The 18,332-nt window shown below is 54.0% G+C and overlaps 1 protein-coding gene and 1 long non-coding RNA gene across 4 annotated transcripts; both read right to left on the bottom strand.

Moving 5' to 3' along the window:
• Positions 1 to 1,315: 1,315 nt before the first annotated feature.
• On the bottom strand, positions 1,316 to 3,000 carry Jund (JunD proto-oncogene, AP-1 transcription factor subunit). 2 transcript variants are annotated; one of them, NM_001286966.2, is given in 1 exon segment: positions 1,316 to 3,000. In NM_001286966.2, a coding segment is annotated over 1 exon segment (882 nt). In that variant the 5' UTR covers positions 2,750 to 3,000; the 3' UTR covers positions 1,316 to 1,867.
• Positions 3,001 to 3,917: 917 nt separating this feature from the next.
• LOC148000427 (uncharacterized) lies at positions 3,918 to 8,846 on the bottom strand. Of its 2 annotated transcripts, XR_015640277.1 has the most exons (4): positions 8,734 to 8,846; positions 7,753 to 7,872; positions 7,353 to 7,448; positions 5,078 to 6,446 (listed from the first exon to the last, which is right to left on the bottom strand). It is a non-coding gene; the product is annotated as an uncharacterized LOC148000427 (long non-coding RNA). The 2 variants fall into 2 exon arrangements; XR_015640276.1 differs by lacking the exon at positions 7,353 to 7,448 and having other exon boundaries at positions 3,918 to 6,446.
• Positions 8,847 to 18,332: the final 9,486 nt, after the last annotated feature.

Raw genomic sequence — 18,332 nt, forward strand, 5'->3', positions numbered from 1 at the left:
TAGGGAAGAGTAGAACCAAGACCAGGACACCCCCATTTCATAGCACACAAGATGGAGGCCCACAAAAGAAGAGAGTATAGCTTGTGTAGCTGTTGCAAAGCTCCACCGTGTACCCAAGCTGGGACTCGAAATGCCTGAAGCTCAGGAGAGTGCCTGCCTGGGACAGGCTCAACCCTGGGCTCCATTCGCACACTGTGTAGATTGTCATCCCAGCACCTAGAAGACCTGTGTTCAAGCCTGTCTGTTACTAGCCTTTGTCTTACTAGACAGGGTCTGTAGCCCAGGGTTGGTCCAGGACAGAGGAGCCTCCTGCCTCAGCCTCCCAAATGTTGGGATGATGCCAGAACCGCCCAGCTGGACTCACAAGACAGTTCTGTTCAGGGTGGGCAGGCAGGTACCCAGTGGGTTACAGGGCTGCCTCCAACTGGGACTTACCATGTGACCTTATCCCCACGGTGACACCCTGAGCCCAGTCAGAACCCCAAGACCCAGGGTCTCAGCAGCAGCAGCCAGGGATGACAGGGGGCGGTGGGCGGGGTGGAGACCTAGGGCCAAATGTTCTCACTGGGGCTGAGCTGGATGACCTGAGCACTGAAAATAGAGATGCAACAGACGGGTGTGTATAGCACATGCCTTTAACCTTAACACTCAGGAAACAGGCAGGGGGATCTCTGAGTTCCGGGTCAGCCTGGTCTTTATAGCAAGTTCCAGAACAGTCAAGACTACATGGGGTAACCCTGTCTCTAGAATAAAATAAAGATGCTGTGTGACTCAAAATAATTGCTTTACTTCGCTGAACATTGTTTCCTCAAAATAGAAGAGTGGGTGTGGCGAGAAGGGGGCGTGCCGTGGAGATATTTAAATACACCTACATAGCTAACACTTCATAGTTTTGCAGAGAAGGGTCTGGGTTTGAGGCACCCCTTGAAACTAACAAAGAGTAAAATCTACTGAGCAGCCTGCAAGCCCACCTCTATTCTGTATGGATGAATCCCGGAGAACCGAGGCCCCAAGGGTTATGAAACCTTGTGAGCACTTCGCTCTACTCCTTCCCCTGTAGCCACCTTTCTTCTCAAAGAATATACCTGCTAAGTTGCACAGGCCTTGAGTCCCGGTGTCACCTGGACCTGGGCCGACTGCATGCACCTAGGTGGCGCTCGCTGCGCAGCAGATGTGCAGACAGGGCCCGCGCCCACGCCGCGCTCCCGCCTCGCTGCGGGGGGGGGGGGGTAGAGGAGGAGGGAGGGGGATGGGAGCGGGCCAGACCCGCCCACCCTCAGCCCCGGCGGGGGAAGGAGGAGGCGGACAGCCAAGCTGGCGTAACGAAGACTTTACTGAAAACACAAAACCGGCGAACCAAGGATTACGGAACAGGAATGTGGACTCGTAGCAAAACAAAACCAAACAAAAAGAGAGGGGATGGTGTCGGGAGGAGGAGAGAGCGCGGGGGATAAGGGGGGAGGATTTTTTTTTTCTTCCCGTTTCTTTAAAAAACCAACACAAGGAAACACACACGCAACACGCAACCAACGTTTGTTCCCGAGTAGAAACATAAATAGGGCGAAATCGGACACTCCCGTTCTCTCTTCCAAAAGGCAAAAAAAAAAAAAAAAAAAAAAAAAAAAAGAAATAAAGGCAGAGCGTGAGGCTGCGCGCCCCTTAGAGCCCCTACTCGGAGGTACAAAGGGGCAGCCACGCGTAGGACTGGGGGTACAGAGGCGGCGCGAGGGCGGGGATCGTGCGCTCGGGGTCCCCATCCAGAGTAAAGGGGGGTCCAGCTTGTCGAGTCCGGGGGCACCGAGTCTCGAAAGAGTCCGGGGCGCCCCCCCCACCGCATCTAGTCCGCGCATGCGTCCCGCGCTCGGGCTCAATACGCGGGGACCTGGTGCTGGGGCAGCAGCTGGCAGCCGCTGTTGACGTGGCTGAGGACTTTCTGTTTGAGCTGCGCCACCTGCTCGCGCAGCAGGCTCGCGGTGGACGCCAGCTCGGTGTTCTGGCTTTTGAGGGTCTTGACTTTCTCCTCCAGGCGCGAGATACGCTCCAGCTTGCGCTTGCGGCATTTGGAAGCGGCGATGCGGTTGCGCAGCCTCTTGCGCTCCGCCTTGATGCGTTCCTGCGTGTCCATGTCGATGGGCGACAGTGGAGGGCTGTCGCCGAAGCTCGGCACGTCCGGCACGGTCTGCGGCTCGTCCTTGAGCGCGGCCAGACGCGGTGGATGCGGAGGTGGCGGCGGCCCCAGCGCGCCCGGGGGCGGCGGGAAGGGCACTGGCTCCGCGGCGAAGGCCACTGTGGCCGCGCCCCCAGGGGGCCCGGCGCCACCCGCGAAACTGCTCAGGTTGGCGTAGACCGGGGTCTCCGTGGCCCCGGGGGTGGCTGCCAGGTCCGCGGGCGCGGGGGGCGCGGGAGCCCCTGAGGTGGCCGCGGTGGCCGCACCCAGCTGGCTCTGCTTGTGCAGGTCCTCCAGCGCCTTGACGAAGCCTTCGGCGAACTCCTGCTCCTCGCTGGCCGCCACCTTAGGGTAGAGGAACTGCGTACTGGTCGGGGTGGTGGTCACCAGCCCGTTGGACTGGATGATCAGCCTTTCCAGCTCCGGCGACGCGAGTTTGAGCAGCCCAAGATCCGGCGAAGCCAGCAGCCCGTCGGGGGCGCCGTCGGGGCGCAATGCAGAAGGTGCAGTGGCCGACCCTGGTTTCAATCCCGCCGCTCCCTGCTCCGCCAGGCTGAGCGTCAGCGCGTCTTTCTTCAGCATGCTGCTCGTTGGGGGCGCCCCGGGGAAAGCGCGGCCCGGGGGCGCGAAGCCACCACCGCCGGGGGCCCCAGCAGCACCAGCGACGCTCGACGCACCCGCAGCCAGGCCGCTCAGCGCCTCCTCGCCATAGAAGGGCGTTTCCATCCCCGCCTCCCCCGCCGCGCTCGGCCCCGGGGCGGGGGGAGTGGCCGCGGCCTCCCCGGGGGGCCCCGTATGCCCCCCAGTCCGCTGCCCGTACAGACCGGCTCCGATGCCGGCCGCTCTGCCCCGCGCCGCCCGCGCGCACTCTTATAGCCTCGGCCCCCGCGATGAGCTCACCGCCCACGCTCGCCATTGGCTCGAGGTGACGTCGTGGATTTGCATAAAGGGGCGGGAGCGGGACGCCCTCGCCTGATGGCTGCTGCGGCCGCTGTTGCCAAGAGCGACGCTCGCTACATGGCACAACAACGCGCTGCATTGTGGGTTGACGTCATGGGGGTGGGGCTGAACGCGGTTTGGCCGGGTCACCACGCCCAGCTTGGATTGCCGGGCAGTTTCTGTCCCTCCCCTGCTGTTTCTTGTCTCTCTCTCTCTCTCTCTCCCCTCTCTCTTCCTCCCCTCTTTACATCTCTCTATTATCTTTTTTCTTCGTTTCCCTCACACTGGATCTCATCTGTGTATTTATGTCTCCACTCGTCTCTGGCACTTCTGTGGCGTGCTGGGCCGGGCCTCATAAACTAAGGCCCTCTGAGAAGCCACGCCCCGCGTCACGCCCACCATAGGCACGCCCCTCGGGGACTGGGCGCCAACCAGGGTTCCTCTGGCTTGGAGCTGGCAGGTGTTGGCAGGAAGGGGGAGGGCAGAGGAGGGTCCCTTGGAGAGTCCCCAAAACTACTTAGCGCCCTGTCAGTTTCACGGGGTGGAGTCAGACGCCTAAAAGCTGACCTCCTGCCTTTTCCGAGGGGAAACTGAGGATAGGCTATGTGGAGTCCAACCGCGGTCAGGGCAGCCGCCAATTGTGGAGGTTTTTCTTGATCTCTGTAAAAAAATTTTTTTCTTTTAATCTTTGTTTTGGGTTATTTTAAGACAAGATCTCATCCTCTAGCCTCCGATAATCATGAACTTAACTTCAGTCCCCCTGTTTTCATCTCCCCAAGTGTGGCAATAACAGGCCTGAGCCACAAAACCTGGGCCTACAAATCCCGGTTTTTATTTTACATGTTAGTGTGTGTGTGTGTGTGTGTGTGTGTGAGAGAGAGAGAGAGAGAAAGAGAGAGAGAGAGAGAGAGAGAGAGCACGTGCGTGTGTTCCATGGGCATGCACGTTTGTGTCTGGGAAGGTCAAAAATATCTGGGAGTCCGTTCTCCCTGGTGTGGCACTAAGGCTGTCCGGCTTGAGTGCAGGCACCTTTACTCTCTGAGCCAACCCCATGGCCCTGGATTGGGATGTTTTGAGACAGATTCTCACTCTGTAGCCCAGACTGATCTCTTGAACTCCCCTGCAATCCTACCTCACGCTCCTGGATGACTGATATATGCCATTGTGCCTTACTTCGAAGGATGTGTATTGATTTCAATTGTTAGGACACCCTGTACCCTAGCTGACAAAGAACTTAGGGCAATTACACTGCCTCAGCTTGAAAGACAGGCCAATCACCTCATCTTAGCATGAGATTTGAATCTGGGGTTCTTTGAGTTTTATTTTGTGTTTTGAGCTGGGGCTGACTGGGAATTTACAGATGTGGACCTGCTAAGTGCTGGAGTTAAAGGTCACCATGCAAAAGATGTAACCCACGTTGACCCGAAAGGTCCGGGGTGAGCTTGTGGGGTTTTTGTTTTCTTTCTGCCTGTGTTGTTTTGAGACAGGATTTTACTAAAGCTCAGGCTAGACTTCAGAAGTGATCCTTCCGCCTTCCACTGTCTAAGTGCTGGGAGGACAGGCATGTAGTGCACACCTGTCCCCCCCCAGGACAGAACTGGGCTTCAGGCCGTGGGGCAGCCATGGCAGTACACATTCTTACTCTTAACTCTGCTAGGGCCTGAGGCGGGACCTAAAGTGGAGCCTGCAAATAAGAATCCCGCCTGGTAATTACCCTCTTAATTAGTACATTATGCCACCAGGCCTTAAGCAGGGTTTTCAGCACGCTGGGAAAGGAGGTAGAGGAAGTGGGGGCAACAGGTCCCAGCACACTCAACACAACAGCCCCTTAGAGGACCAGAGAGAAGTCTCATCCCTCCTCTGTGAGCCCTGTCTGACCAGTCACCCATCAGAGCTCCTTTGCCCAGGCCTCTGGAGGGTCCCGCCCTCACCCCACGCCCGAGCCTGGCACAGTTGTAGCCTCAGGGAGCTCCACACCCAGGGTTTATTCCCTTTTGTAGCCCAGGGATTATCCAGAAAGATAGGATGAACTCTTCCCTCACCACACACATGGGGTTTGCGCTTCGCCGGCCAGATCCCAGCCTGGGCCCCCGAGAGTACAGAGCCAGCTAGTGCTGGCCCGCAGCCAGCCAGCCCCGGGCGCCAGGCCCGCCTCTCCCCGGGGCCGGTACGGAGCTGGCGGAGCGCGCGAGGCTCCGCCCTGACCTTGGGTCTTGGCCTTGGCGGGTGGGGGATGGTCTGGCGCTCTGGAGGCGGTGGTTTGAGCTGTCTGGGGACCTTTCTCTAGGCAGGCATACATACCAAATTGAGTTTTACCTCTGTTGAGACTCAGTTTCCCTATCAGGCACGGAGAGCATTTTGAAGTGGCATGGAGAATGTAAAGGAATAAGACCTGAATGTTTTTTGGTTGTTTTTCGAGACAGTGTTTCTCTGTGTAGCCCTGACTGTCCTGGAACTCACTTAGTAGACCAAGTTAGTCTCGATTGCACTTCTGTAGGGAAAGAGCTTGCTGAGAGGCAAAGAAAGGATCACAGCTTTCAGAGTCTGTTCTCTCCCATTATTATCCTGTAAACTCAAGTCAGCCTCTCAGCTTGGCAGCAAGCGCCTTTACCCGCAGAGCCATCTCGACACCCATCAGTCATTGTTTAGTTTTGTTATTTGGAGAAACTTGACCTGCTGGTCTTGGGGTGCCCTTAGCCTCTGGGGAAAACTCCTACTCAACCTTCAAAACCACCGCAATAAGGAGTGGAGGGAATCAGAAAGTCTCAGGCGCTGGGTTGGACTGGAGGCGGTGCATTGTGTCCTGTCCGTGGCAGAAACAGCGCCCACTCAGGATTCTGTTTTCGCTTCTGTCTTCCCTGGGCAGTCTCTGGGGAAGTGACTTGTACAGAGCGCCATGGCTAGAGACTGCGCACTCTTCACATTGAATATGAAATCTTGTGGGCCAGGGTTCGAATCCCCAGGCTCTCGGGAACCCTACCACAGTGCGAAGACAAATTTGACTTTTCTAGTTCGTGTTTTTTTCCTTGATCAGACAGAAATCGATGATCAGCTTTATAAAGTGGAAAGACCGAAGGGGGCCCCTGGGAGGGGCTGAGGCAGAGAAGGGACTGTCCCTGGAGTGTGAGGGCAGAGTTTGTGGGCATTGTCCGCAGGTGGCAGGGCCCAGGGGCGGCCGCATTCCTGAGGGTCGGGTTACCGGGAAGACCTGGCCTCCCGCCCCTCCCGCGCTGCTTCCGCCGGCGCCGGGGCTGTGACCGCAGGTGTTTGCGCAGCTTCTCCGACGGGCCCCACGTCCTGTTTTCTGGGTTGCTGCCAGCTCCCTCCAGCCTCATAAAACCTTTTTAAAATGAGGAAACGAAGCGCACCCTCAGCTTCCTCACCAGCCCAGTGTCTCTGGGATGTTTGTTGATGACTAGTTGACAGTCAATAGTTACCATAAAGGGCAGAAAACCTTCCCATAGCAATCTACCCACCTCAAGCATGCATTAAAATGCACCTGCTGTGTGGTCATCCCTGAATGTGGCCTGCCCAAGTGTTTGTTTTATTGCTTGGCCCATCCTAACCTCTCACAAGGCTTTACTGAGCATATACTGGAGTGGGGTGTATTAAACCATCTTTTCTCTAGGCCCTTTCACAAAAGATAGGCTTTTTTTTTTTTTTTCTTTTTTTCGGAGCTGGGGACCGAACCCAGGGCCTTGCGCTTGCTAGGCAAGCGCTCTACCACTGAGCTAAATCCCCAACCAAAAGATAGGCTCTTAAATATGACATTTATACCTCTATTTGGTGTGTGTGTGTGTGTGTGTGTGTGTGTGTGTGTGCGCGCGCGTGCGCTCACAAGCCACAGCTCACTCCTGGGGGTCAGAAGACAACCTGTGACAGCCTGTCAGCTCTGCCTTCTATCATGTGGGTCCTGGGCACTGAACTTAGTCTTGGTGCCATCTTAGCAGCCAGAAGGGAGCCTTAGTCTTCCTCACGCACTTCCTAAGCCAAGTACGGGGCACATCCGTCATTAGGAGTCCAGAGCAACCTCAGCTAGATTGAGCATAATCTGGGCTACATGAGTCCCTGTCTCAAAAGACAAAACAAACAAGAATAAAAGAATGAATAAGTGAAGTGTTTCATTGTAAGCTAGTTTTCTGTAGTAAGTTTTTTTTCCTAAGATAAAGTTTCTCTGTTGTAGCCCTGGCTGTCCTGGAACTTGCTCTGTAGACCAGGCTGTCCTCAAACTCAGAGATGCCCCTACCTCTGCCTCTGGAGTGCTGGAATCAAAGGCGTAGCCCCCATTCCTGGCTCTCAGTTTTAAAAGCACATCCCTTTTCTGGTTTTGCTTCAAAGTACACTGTGGATCACAAGGGTAGAAGGCCATAATTAAGACTGGAAACATCATGATCTGATACCAGACGTAGGCTGCTCCCCCTCCTATGCAACCGGGCTAGGCTGGCATCTCACATGGGGTGGTATTCAAGATATTCAAACCCTGAGCCACACATAGCTAGGTGTCCTTGTCCCCTCCCGTGAGGTTATGGGACCCAGCACACACTGTGCACTCAGTTACTGGGTCCAGCCTCCGGGGTGATGTTGGACCCCCTGTAAGGGAGGGGCTGCCTCTGTCTGACATAAGCCCCATGGAATCGCTCACCCACCTCCAGGTTACAGGGGCTGTGGCCAAGGACCCACTGTAGAAAAGGAAGTTCAGTCTTCATCTGGAGGTCTCAGGACTGTCCCCACCCACAGCTCCGAAGGCCATTGACAGACTTCCTGTGCTGTGTGATTGAATAGCATTGAAAGGTTTTCCAGGAGGGGGAAGGTGGGAGAAACTGAGGCAGCCATTCACAGAGACCTCCTGTCTTTGAAGAACTGGGAGGCAGGTATTTGTAGAACCAAGCTCTGGGGTTCCTGGGAGAACACACACACACACACACACACACACACACACACACACACACACACACACTGCCAGGAGGGAGGGCTGAGGAGAGGTGGAGAAACAAGTTGTTGTACACCTCATGCCTTCCAGCCTTTGAACCCAGACCTCTGAAAGCTGAGGCCAGGTGGATGACCACAGCCAAGGCCAGACTGGACTACAAATGGACCCTCTCTCAAAAGAGAAATGCCAGCCTGGCGGTAGTGGCACACGCCTGTATCCCAGCACTTGGGAGGCAGAGGCAGGTGGATCTGAGTTCAAGGCCATCCTAAGTCTACAGAGCCAGTTCCAAGACAGCCCTGGCTACACAGAGAAACCCTGTCTCAAAAAAAAAAAAAAAAAAAAAAAAAAAAAAAAAAAAAGCAAAAAAACCCAACCAACCAACCAACCAACCAAACAAACAAACAAAAAAAACAGAAAACAAAGGAGAGAGAGAAAAAAGCATAAAGGCTCAGGACTGAGCAAAATGGGGACCCCAGGAACTTATGGACCAATGCTCAAGCCTCAGAGCAGAACAGGTGGCCAGACCTAGTTAACTTCAGAGAGGAAGATGCTGGCAGGGGTGGGGTGGGGTGGAGCCCAGGGGAAACCGAGGCACAGAGCCCCATCCTGTCCCCTCCCCGGGCTATGGCTGCTAGGAACCGACTTAGGGTTTATTTGGGGGAATTTCTGGTGTGTTCAGAGCGTCATGTGTCCTTACCCAGATCCACCCCAGCTGTGTGGCCCGTGCCTCAGTTTCCCTTACTGCACACTGGTCCAGGGGTGGGAGAGTGCACAGCGCGTCTGGGGAAGGGCGGAAGAGGGCGAGGCTACAATAAGCGGCAGCCTCCTGCCTCCACTGCAACCACATCGCCCCACCTCCCGCCTCCTAATTGAACCCAGCTCTGGGGGAGGGGCGGAGAAACAGGGTGGAGGGGGGGAGTTGCAAGGGGACGCGGTTGGCGCGAGGACCCTGGTCTGTCCAGTCAATTCGACCTGCGCGTGCCAGGCTGACCTAGATCCCTAAGGGTCGCATCTGAACTCCTGACCCCGCAGCAACAATCAGTCCCTCTCTTCCTTCCTCCTCCAGACCCTTCTCCTTCTTCCACCCCTCCTCCCTCCTCCTCACCCCTCCTCCTTGCACCCGTTCTTTGTCCTCCTTTCCCGCCTTTCCCCAAAGCAGCCAATCCCTTGTAGATCATGGGGCTGCTTCTGGGACCTTGAGCAGCTTAAGCCCTGGCCTTAGGGCCCAGCACTCCTCTCCCAGCCCTTCCGGAATTCTGCCCAAGGCTCGAGGCAGCCCTGTCTGTGGGGCCTGTTGAGGACTCCAAAAGTGAGAGGGAGCCACAGTGCACAGCCAGGTAGGTGTGGCCGGGCTCCCCTGGCGCCTGCGTGGAGAGGACCTGAGGTACCCCCTCTGATTGCTTTCCTTGTAGCCTTTCAGGACCAGCAGGGTGAGCTGTACTTCCTGCCTCCCTATTGCTGGAAGATAGTGAATGTGCCGGGCTGGAGGGCTGCCTCAGCCTGTAAAAGCACATGCTGCTCTTCCAGGGGTCCAGGTTCTGTTCACAGCACCCACGTGGTGGGCCACAACCCTCTGTAACTCCTGGTCCAGATTCTGCAGGCACTCCATGCATGTGCATATACACACCCACACACATGCATATATAATTAAAAGTAATAAAACTTAAAAGAATCTGGGCATGGTGGTGCATGCCTTTAATCTCAGCATTCAGGAGGCAGAGACAAGTGCGTCTCTGAGTTCAAGGCCAGCCTGGTCTACATACAGAGTTCCAGGAGAAACCCTGTCTTGAAAAAACACAAACAAAAATAATATAAACAAAAAATTAAGAAAGAACAAGGAATCTTAAAAGAAACCACAAAACAGAAGCAGACATCAAGACTATAAATGATCCTGGCTGGCTGACCGTCACCTCGGATTGCAGACCCTCCTGTTGTCCCCATTCTCCATGGGGACAGCCCCTTTGTGAAACCCACCCAACCTAGCCTCCAATAGCAGCCATCACTGAACCCCAAGCAAGAACATGGGGAAAGCGCTGTTGAGAATTTTCCACACACGATCCCCAAAGAAACAGTACCCACAAAACTGGAGGCTGCTGTCCAATTCATGTACCAGCATGAAGGCTGTGAATAGGGCAGGGCTTGCGAAGGACCTCTTCCTCCTGAATTTAGAAAGCTTGGAGCTTCTGCTTCTTTACAGAGACCCACTTTGGGGTCAAAGGAGCCACAGCAGTTAATAAAGGGGCAGTATTTGGGGACCTGACCTGAGAACTCAGAAACACCTGGACAACCTCAAGTACAGGACCCAGCCAACTCCACCCAGTGTGCAGGCCCAGGCGCACCAGAGCTGGCCACAATGTGTCTAATCTAGCCTCTACCAAGATTAACAAAAAACTAAAAACTGTTGGGTTGAATTGACAGTCACTCAGGGTAGGGAAGAGGCTCAGGGATGCTATGACCCTGAAATATCAGGCAGCCATGAGTGCAAAGATTGATCAGTCCCTGGATTATATTTGTTTGCGTGTGTGTTTGTGTGTTTGTTTTTGGGGCGATGTATGCAGTCCCAGCCCACCTGGCTATCTTTATGTAGACCAGGCTGGCTCCACACTCACAGAGACCATCCTGCCTCTGCCTCCCGAGTGCTGGGACTAAAGGCATGGCTACTATACCCAGCCTTTAGTTTAATTTTTAAATTAGAGACGTTAAGTCTTTAAAGAAAATAGAACTCCGTTGTTTGAAATTCATAGCATATCAAACAAAAATCTCATGGGACAAAAGGGAGAGTCCCCTCAGGACTGAGCTCGGGCTGTGTACAGCTAGAACTTCTGGGACTGAAGGCGAGAAGCAGGATGGATGTGCGACTCAGCTGGCAAGAGATGGGCAGGTGGTCAAGTAGGCAGTTGGTCCAAGCCTGGGAATCCTGTGCTCTAACCCAGGGTTTGGGGTGCTAGAGAAGCCTAGAAGGATCTGTTTCCAAATGTGCCCACCTGTGGTGAGATCTGGGCAGAAAGGGGAGGGGTCTGGAAAGCAGAGAGCCAGCCTTGCAGCTGGAGAGAGCAGTGTGCACCACGCAGCCCTGTGATGGGACCGGGGGTGGGGACAGCACAGGATAGCTAGCATCTGTGTGCCCCTGCTTGACTCTGTCACATCCTGCCATCCTGCAGCACAGAGCAGCTGGTGGGGGTGTGTCAGCACACAGGGCAGACCCTGGGAATAACATGTTTGGGAAACTGAGGATGGGTAAGGCATCCACCCTTCGGATGTAAGCCTCGGCGTCTCTGTTCTCACAATCCTGCAGTGTTCCTCTGCTGCTCATATCTGGGGAACACAGACTGTGAAATCACCTCTGTGTCACTGTAGGAGAGGTGACCTAACTTCCCCGGCACTGTCAGACTGGTTGATCTGTATGGGACTAGTTCTGAGATCAAGGCCAGGATCCCAGGGAGGCCTGGGAACCAGCCAAGGGTGACTGGGAAGAACCAGTGGACTCTGGGAAGCTTTCTCCTGGTCTCACAGGAGAGACAGAGGTTCTGTGGCACTGGGAGGGGTGGGTGGGGTTTGTATGAATGCAGCAAAGAAGGGTGATGGGAAGTCCTGGTTTGACCAAGGATCCGTGGCAAGGCTCACAAGATGAGAGGGACCCTCCTAGTGGGGGATTTCTGACATTGGGGTTTACACAGCCTCAGCAAGTGCTAAGGGAACAAACGAATCACTGTGAGTTCAAGGCCAGCCTGATCTATAGAGTGAGTCCCATGACAACCAGGGCTACAAAGAGAAATCCTGTCTTGAAAAAACAAACAAACAAACAAACAAACAAACAAACTACAGTTTTATGAACACATGTTCAGGAATTTATTTTGTTGTCTCCCCCTATCAGGGTGGGGTGCCCTGACCCCAAGAGCCTCTAAATAAAGAGCTAGTTAAGAGTCTTTCCAGTCCTGAGAACCCAGTACACCTCGACAAAGCCTCTACAGGTACCACGGTGGCTGTAAAATCATGGTGGTCCTGGTGACATCCCCATCAAAACACAGACCCATGGAGCTTCCTCTGTCTGGGATAGGGGAGGAGATTCCTCTGCTGTGTGTCCTGTACGGCAGGAACTGTGCCAGAGGCCACCACCCACACCTCAAGGAGTCAGAGACCCGTCCAACCCCTTCCCTACACGTGCCTTGTACTTGCTGCTGTGGGAAGCCTGGTCCCTGTACCGCCACGGGGATGGATGGCCAGATGCAGGGCACCTACGCACAGTCACATGTCAGCCCTCCACCAGTGCGAGGACCTCGGGCTGTGACTGGCCCTCCGGCCTGCTTGGCTTGACTGTCATGAGCCCCTCTTAATGGCCGGACACTGAAGGATATCAGGAATTGCTCTGGCTGGTTGAGGTGGTGGAGGGGCACTGCCAGGCAGGGACAACAGATGCCCAGAACTAGTTCCCCTGAGGACCCTTGCTGAAACCCTAGTGGTGGCTGGTTTGGGTTTTCTTGTTTCTTTTTTCTTTCTTTCTTTCTTTTTTTCTTTTTTTCTTTTTTTCAGAGCTGGGGACCGAACCCAGGGCCTTGCGCTTCCTAGGTAAGCGCTCTACCACTGAGCTAAATCCCCAGCACCGGTTTTCTTGTTACTTATGTGTTTGTTTGCTTGGCTCACTGTGTTGCCCTGGCTGTCACTCAAAGGGCTCCACCTGCCTCTGTCCCCTGAATGCTGGGTAAAGGTGTGCCCCACCACGCTTGCCTCCAAGAGGACACAAGGTCTTGAACATGAGGAGGGCCTCAAGCACTCCAGGGACCAGCAGAGCTCGAATGGTTTCTAGGAGAAGCACAGGAGGTCCTTAACTCTCACACCCCCATCAGATTAGAAGCTCCCTGGGATCAGGATGACCTTTGGTCAGCCAGGCCGAGGGAGACATCTATTACAAGTTACACATGTCTGAAGGCTTCACTGGCATTAATGCCAGTGTCTAAAGTAGGCTTCATCGGAGCCATTTGCCAACCAGGCCCAGGAGGACTTGAAACAGAAGCAGAGAAATGGAACAGAGAGTAGATCTGCAGACTGTGATGAGAGGGGATGGACGACACTCCTGAGGAGGTGCCTGGCTGGGCTAGGACAAGGACCTTACTGGAAGGGCCACCTAATTCAGAGATGAGATTGGAATGACCATGTGCTTGCTGCCACAGAGGCCACTGAGGTCACAGAGTTACCAGACAGGGACAGCAGGGGTGAGTCGCTGAGTCTAGTATGTACCAGCCATCATGACAAGGCCCCTGAGGATGGTGTTGCTTTGGCCACTGTGGGAAACTATGTAGCGGACTACAGCAGGCTCAGGAGCCTACTGCCAGATAGTAGCACCATCCTGGGTAACTAGGCTTGTGTCCCCTTCGTACCATGTCTAAGATGTCCTTTAGGCAGCCGTGAAGTCCTTCCCTATAGACCATGCATCCCTCTCTGTCCTGTGGCTCTCATGGCCTCTTGTGACTCTTACAGACACGCTACCCTGGCTTTACAAAGCTAGAGTCAACACTCACAACCCTCAGCACCCTCCAAGAAGAATGACGCTCGAGACCCTCAGGGAGCAGCTGCTATGGACAGCTGAGTGTCCCTGAGAGGGATGTAGGATGTGAGCTGAGGGCGATGCCCCTGGCTGTCCTGGGATGGACCCCATAGCAGGAGCCCTAAAGGCTGACAGGAAGCTGACTGCAGGCTGTGAAGGGAAGGGGACAAATCTGCCAATGAAGCGTCAAGTTTCTTGGTTTTCACCTATCCCTAGGACAGATTCCACTTGGTCTGGAGAGAAAGCAGGCTGTGGGCCAGATGCTGGCTCCTTCAACCTCATGCCAGATCAGCGGCACCCAGCCTGGGACATCTCCAAGCTTGCCTGCCATGAGCATGATCCTGGTATCACAGCGAGGGTCCTGACCCAGATATTGGGGTTATGGCACCATCTAATCCATGCCCCTTGGTCATTGCAGGCTGGCCACTTTGCCTGTGGGCATTTCAGTGACACAGGCTGACAGATTGACTGTGGGACAGGGGTTAACAAGGGGCAATAATGATTGACTAACAGTAGGATGGTTAAATACCTGGCACCCTATGTGAAGACTTGTGTGGTGGGCCTGACCCCCCACCGAACCCTCTGTTGGCCACATCAATGACTCTGTCAATCCTGGTCTATATCTTCGGTCTGCCTGGCTTACAAGACCTGCCTCTTAGGGCAAAGATGCTGAATGCTTCGTCTGGGCTGGCAATGTCACCAAAGAGGGGGAACAACTTGTGGGGTACCCCTGGGGATCCTCGGAACTTGGGGTCTTTGGGTGTGAGTCCTGTCTTGACAGGAATAAGGAGGTTTCTGGAAGATGGGCTCAGTGCTTCCTATTTTTCTGTACCGCCAAAACCTCTGGCAAGGAAATGGCCAGGCCTCCACACCAGTGGCCCTGTGAGCAGCTGTCTGGTGTGGGTCTGGGGCCTGCTGAAGACCTCGCTGGTGACTGTAGTGAGATTCGCATGTCAGTCCACTTGTCCCTTTCACCATGACATTCAGACACCTAGCATGCCTCAACCCACTCCGAAAGAGAGAGCCCTTAACTCCAGGGGGCTCTTCTGACCCCCACATTAGGTAGGCGACATAGGAGCGTCCTGGGGAGTCCCAGACACACAGACCTTGAAACCAAGCAGCAAGCAATTCTGTTGGAGTCAGCCTGGATCTGGCTGCCGACATCAACACACTGTATGTAATATGGACAGAAGCTATTTCACTCTTAGAGCCAGCAGTCTGAAGTGTACCAAGACAATGCCATGGTTACCAGGCCGATGGCTGCAGACAGCAGATTAGCCTTAGCTATGGTTCTAGCTGAAAACGATGGAGTCTGTGTCACAGCTGGCGGACAGTGTACACACTGCACACAGCACAGTTTCTGACAGGACTGTATCCAGGGCCCTGTGTCTCAGAGTACAGCCTGTTGAGTAGCACGGGGTGCATGGCCCGTGCAGCTATTGGAAGAATTGCCCACAAGACAAGGAAGAATCTCTCCCACACTCTTAGTCATAACTTGAGTCCGGACTTGGTTTACCTGTTAGTGGCCCAGTCTAGAGCTTCCAGAAGCAGTGAGTACCATGCAAAGACTGTGAATGAGATAGGTGTGAGGACTTGGTCTTCCGTCAGGTAGGACTGTTGTGTGTGCCTGGCTGGCCTGAACTTTTCAGGTTCTTCCTCTGTAGTTCTGACTCACTGGACACTGCACTGTCTCTTAGACCCTTCTCTTATCTTTCTTTTGTGCCCACTCTCAGCCAGTGGGAAGCCACTGGCCATGACCCAGGGCTGACTCACCAGCGCCCGGTCACTCTGAACACTTGTGCACAGAAGTCTAGCTTGCTTCGCCAAAACCTGAACCCATCTCAACTGGGTGACTTGTGACCCTGGTCTTTTTTTAATTTAAATTATTTTAGTGTGTGTGTGTGTCTGTCTGTCTGTCTGTCTGTCTGTCTGTTTCTGTGTGTGTACGTGTCTGTCTGTCTGTGTATATCTGTCTGTGTATCTGTCTATGTGTATCTGTGTGTGTGTATGTGTATCTGTCTGTGTGTGTGTCTGTGTATGTGTTTGTGTGTCTGTGTGTGCGTGTCTGTGTGTGTCTGTGTGTGCCATGTCTGTGTGTCTGTCTGTGTGTCTGTCTGTCTGTGTCTCTGTGTGTGTGTGTCTCTATGTGTGTGTATCCGTGTGTGTGTATCTGTCTGTGTGTGCACGTCTATGTGTGTGTCTGTATGTGTGTGTGTGTCTGTCTGTTATCTGTGTGCGTGTGTCTGTGTGTATGTCTGTGTGTGTATCTGTCTGTGTGTCTGTCTGTCTATCTGTGTGTGTGTCTGTCTGTGTATCTGTCTATCTGTCTGTGTGTGCGTGTCTTAGACAGATCTATGGATGGGTGTGTGGGAGTGTATAGGGACCCCGCTCGCCTGAGATGCTCAGCATGGGTGTCTTTCTATCCTTGTCAGTTGTCTTTAAACCTGGACCGGCCCTGGAGGGTTTTTTTTTTTTCTGCCCAGGGGACTTTTTCTCAAGTCAGCCCAACCTGTCCCTGTAGCCTGGATGAGGCCAGGGACCTCCAACACTCCTACCTCTTCTCCTTGCTTTGACACACCTGGCTGAGTGACCAGAAGCTTCCAGGGAGCAAGGGAAAACAGGTCTAGCTAATAGCCTCACATCCTGGGATTAGAAATAGCTCAAAACAAAGCAGGGCCTTAGAGTTGGGTGGTAACACCAATAGTCTAAAAATCACAGCAGTGGTGGCACATGCCTTTAGTCCCAGCACCTGGGTGGCAGAGCCAGGTCTACAGAGTAAGTTCAAGGCCAGCCTTGGCTACAAAAAGAAACCCTAACTAGGAAAAAAACAAAACAAACAAAAAATCAGAACAGAAAGAAAGAGGCTCGGGAAGGGAAATTCCTAGTGTCAGTAACATTGGTGGATAGATAGTTCCAGAAGGCTCAAAGGGAGGTATTCCTGAGCAAAGATTCTGGATCAGAAAGTGAGAGATGTAACAGACTTCAATGGGGGACCTGGAGTCGGTGGAGAGCACAAGGGGAGGAGCAACCCTTCAGGGTCCTCAGAGACTCCTCAGCAGGGGATGAGACTAATATTTACCATCCCGTAATTTTCTCCTTGCCTCAGTTTCCCCACCAGTGTGCATTTCCCCAGGAAAGGCCTGGGCTCTCAGCTCATTAACCCCAGCTGTGCTGCCCTGTGATGTGGTCGCCCAGCCCTGGCTACTCTTGGTTTGCAGACCGATTGCCCACCCCATGAGACCTGCCACCTGTTCCAGGAGACTGAGGTGCTGAGGTGGACACAGCTCAGAAGTCAGACTTCTTGTCTCTGGTGATGCCTGAAACCTGCTAAAAATATCTGTGCCCCCTGCCAGGGAGGCAGCTATGACGGTGGCTGGGCTGCAGTGATGATGCTGAGCCCAGGGAGCATCCGGCAGAGCCAGTTGCCATGGTGATGCTGACTCACAGGCAGAGGCAGGTAGGGGCATCTGGTACCCGACTGCCCGCCTCTGCACGGCCAGCCCTCAGCATCCTGCCCAGCACCCACCCCACAAGGTCACTATGGGGGCGGGGAGAGCGCACGGGCTACACTCCCCATAGACACTGACCTGTCACAGCAGGAAGATGACAGATGTGGTTTGTGGCTTCTAATGACCATGAGTGGGGCCAACAGGAGGCACACACATGCAACCGTCTGCCCACCCACTCACCCTTCCCTCATCTATCCTGTCAATTCCTTCATTTCACACTTACGAAACATGTCCTGTGCATCAATGTACCCCCAGTCATGGTGGGGGGCTGTGCTGAGTGACCTCATGGTCACTCGGACCCATCCCTGGTGCTGGCTAAGACCCCACCTGTTCCTCATTTTTTTGTCCCTGTCCCCTGCTGCCCTCCATTTCCACACCTCAGGTCACCACAGCCACAACAGCTGCAGCTAACACCCTTTCCACCATTCACCCACCAGCAGCCATTATCAGCTCACTTCTGCCCCAGGGCCTTTGCACCTCCAATTGCCACCAGGACCTGCTTTTCTCTTCAGCTGGACTCTGGGCCTCTGAATTCTTGGTTTATCAACTTCCATCCTAGGTGATGGCACCTGGTAGGCTGATGCCAACCACCTGGGTCACACAGTGACACTGTCCCCAGACACAATAAAAGGGTCAGAGCATATATGAAAGCGATGGGTGGTGCACGTCCACCCAGCACTCAGGAGGTGGAGGCAGGGCTGTCTCTCTGAGTTTCACATCAGCCTGGTCTACAGAGTGACCCTGTCTTAATCTGGATGACTGGGTCATGAGGTCCTGAACTTGACCCATAAATTCTGTGTCACTGAAGAAGTGGGGAGGGAGAGACAGCCGGATCCCTGAGCTTACTGGAAAACGTAGAGCAAAGGGAAGCTGGGCGGGGTGAGATAACTCCTCAGCTACAGGCCATTGCCACCAAGCTCGACAACCTGAGTTTAGTCCCCTGGTACCCACATGGTGAAGGGAGGGGACTCCAATACACACACACACACACACACACACACACACACACACACACACACACACAAAGAGAGAGAAAGAGAGAGAGAGAGAGAAATAAAATAATTTTCGAAAAAGCAAAGTGGCCAGGAGGTGATGTCGAACACCTTTAATTCCAGCATTACAGAGGCAGGAGGATCTCTGAATTCGAGGCCAGCCTGGTCTACAGAGTGAGTTCCAGGTAGCCACAACTACCCAGAGAAACTGTGTCTTGGAGAAAAAAAAAAAAAAAAAAACGAAAGGAAGGAA

The sequence above is a fragment of the Rattus norvegicus genome, chromosome 16 (assembly GCF_021556685.1).
Source record: "Rattus norvegicus strain SHRSP/BbbUtx chromosome 16, alternate assembly SHRSP_T2T, whole genome shotgun sequence".
Lineage (NCBI taxonomy): Eukaryota > Metazoa > Chordata > Mammalia > Rodentia > Muridae > Rattus > Rattus norvegicus.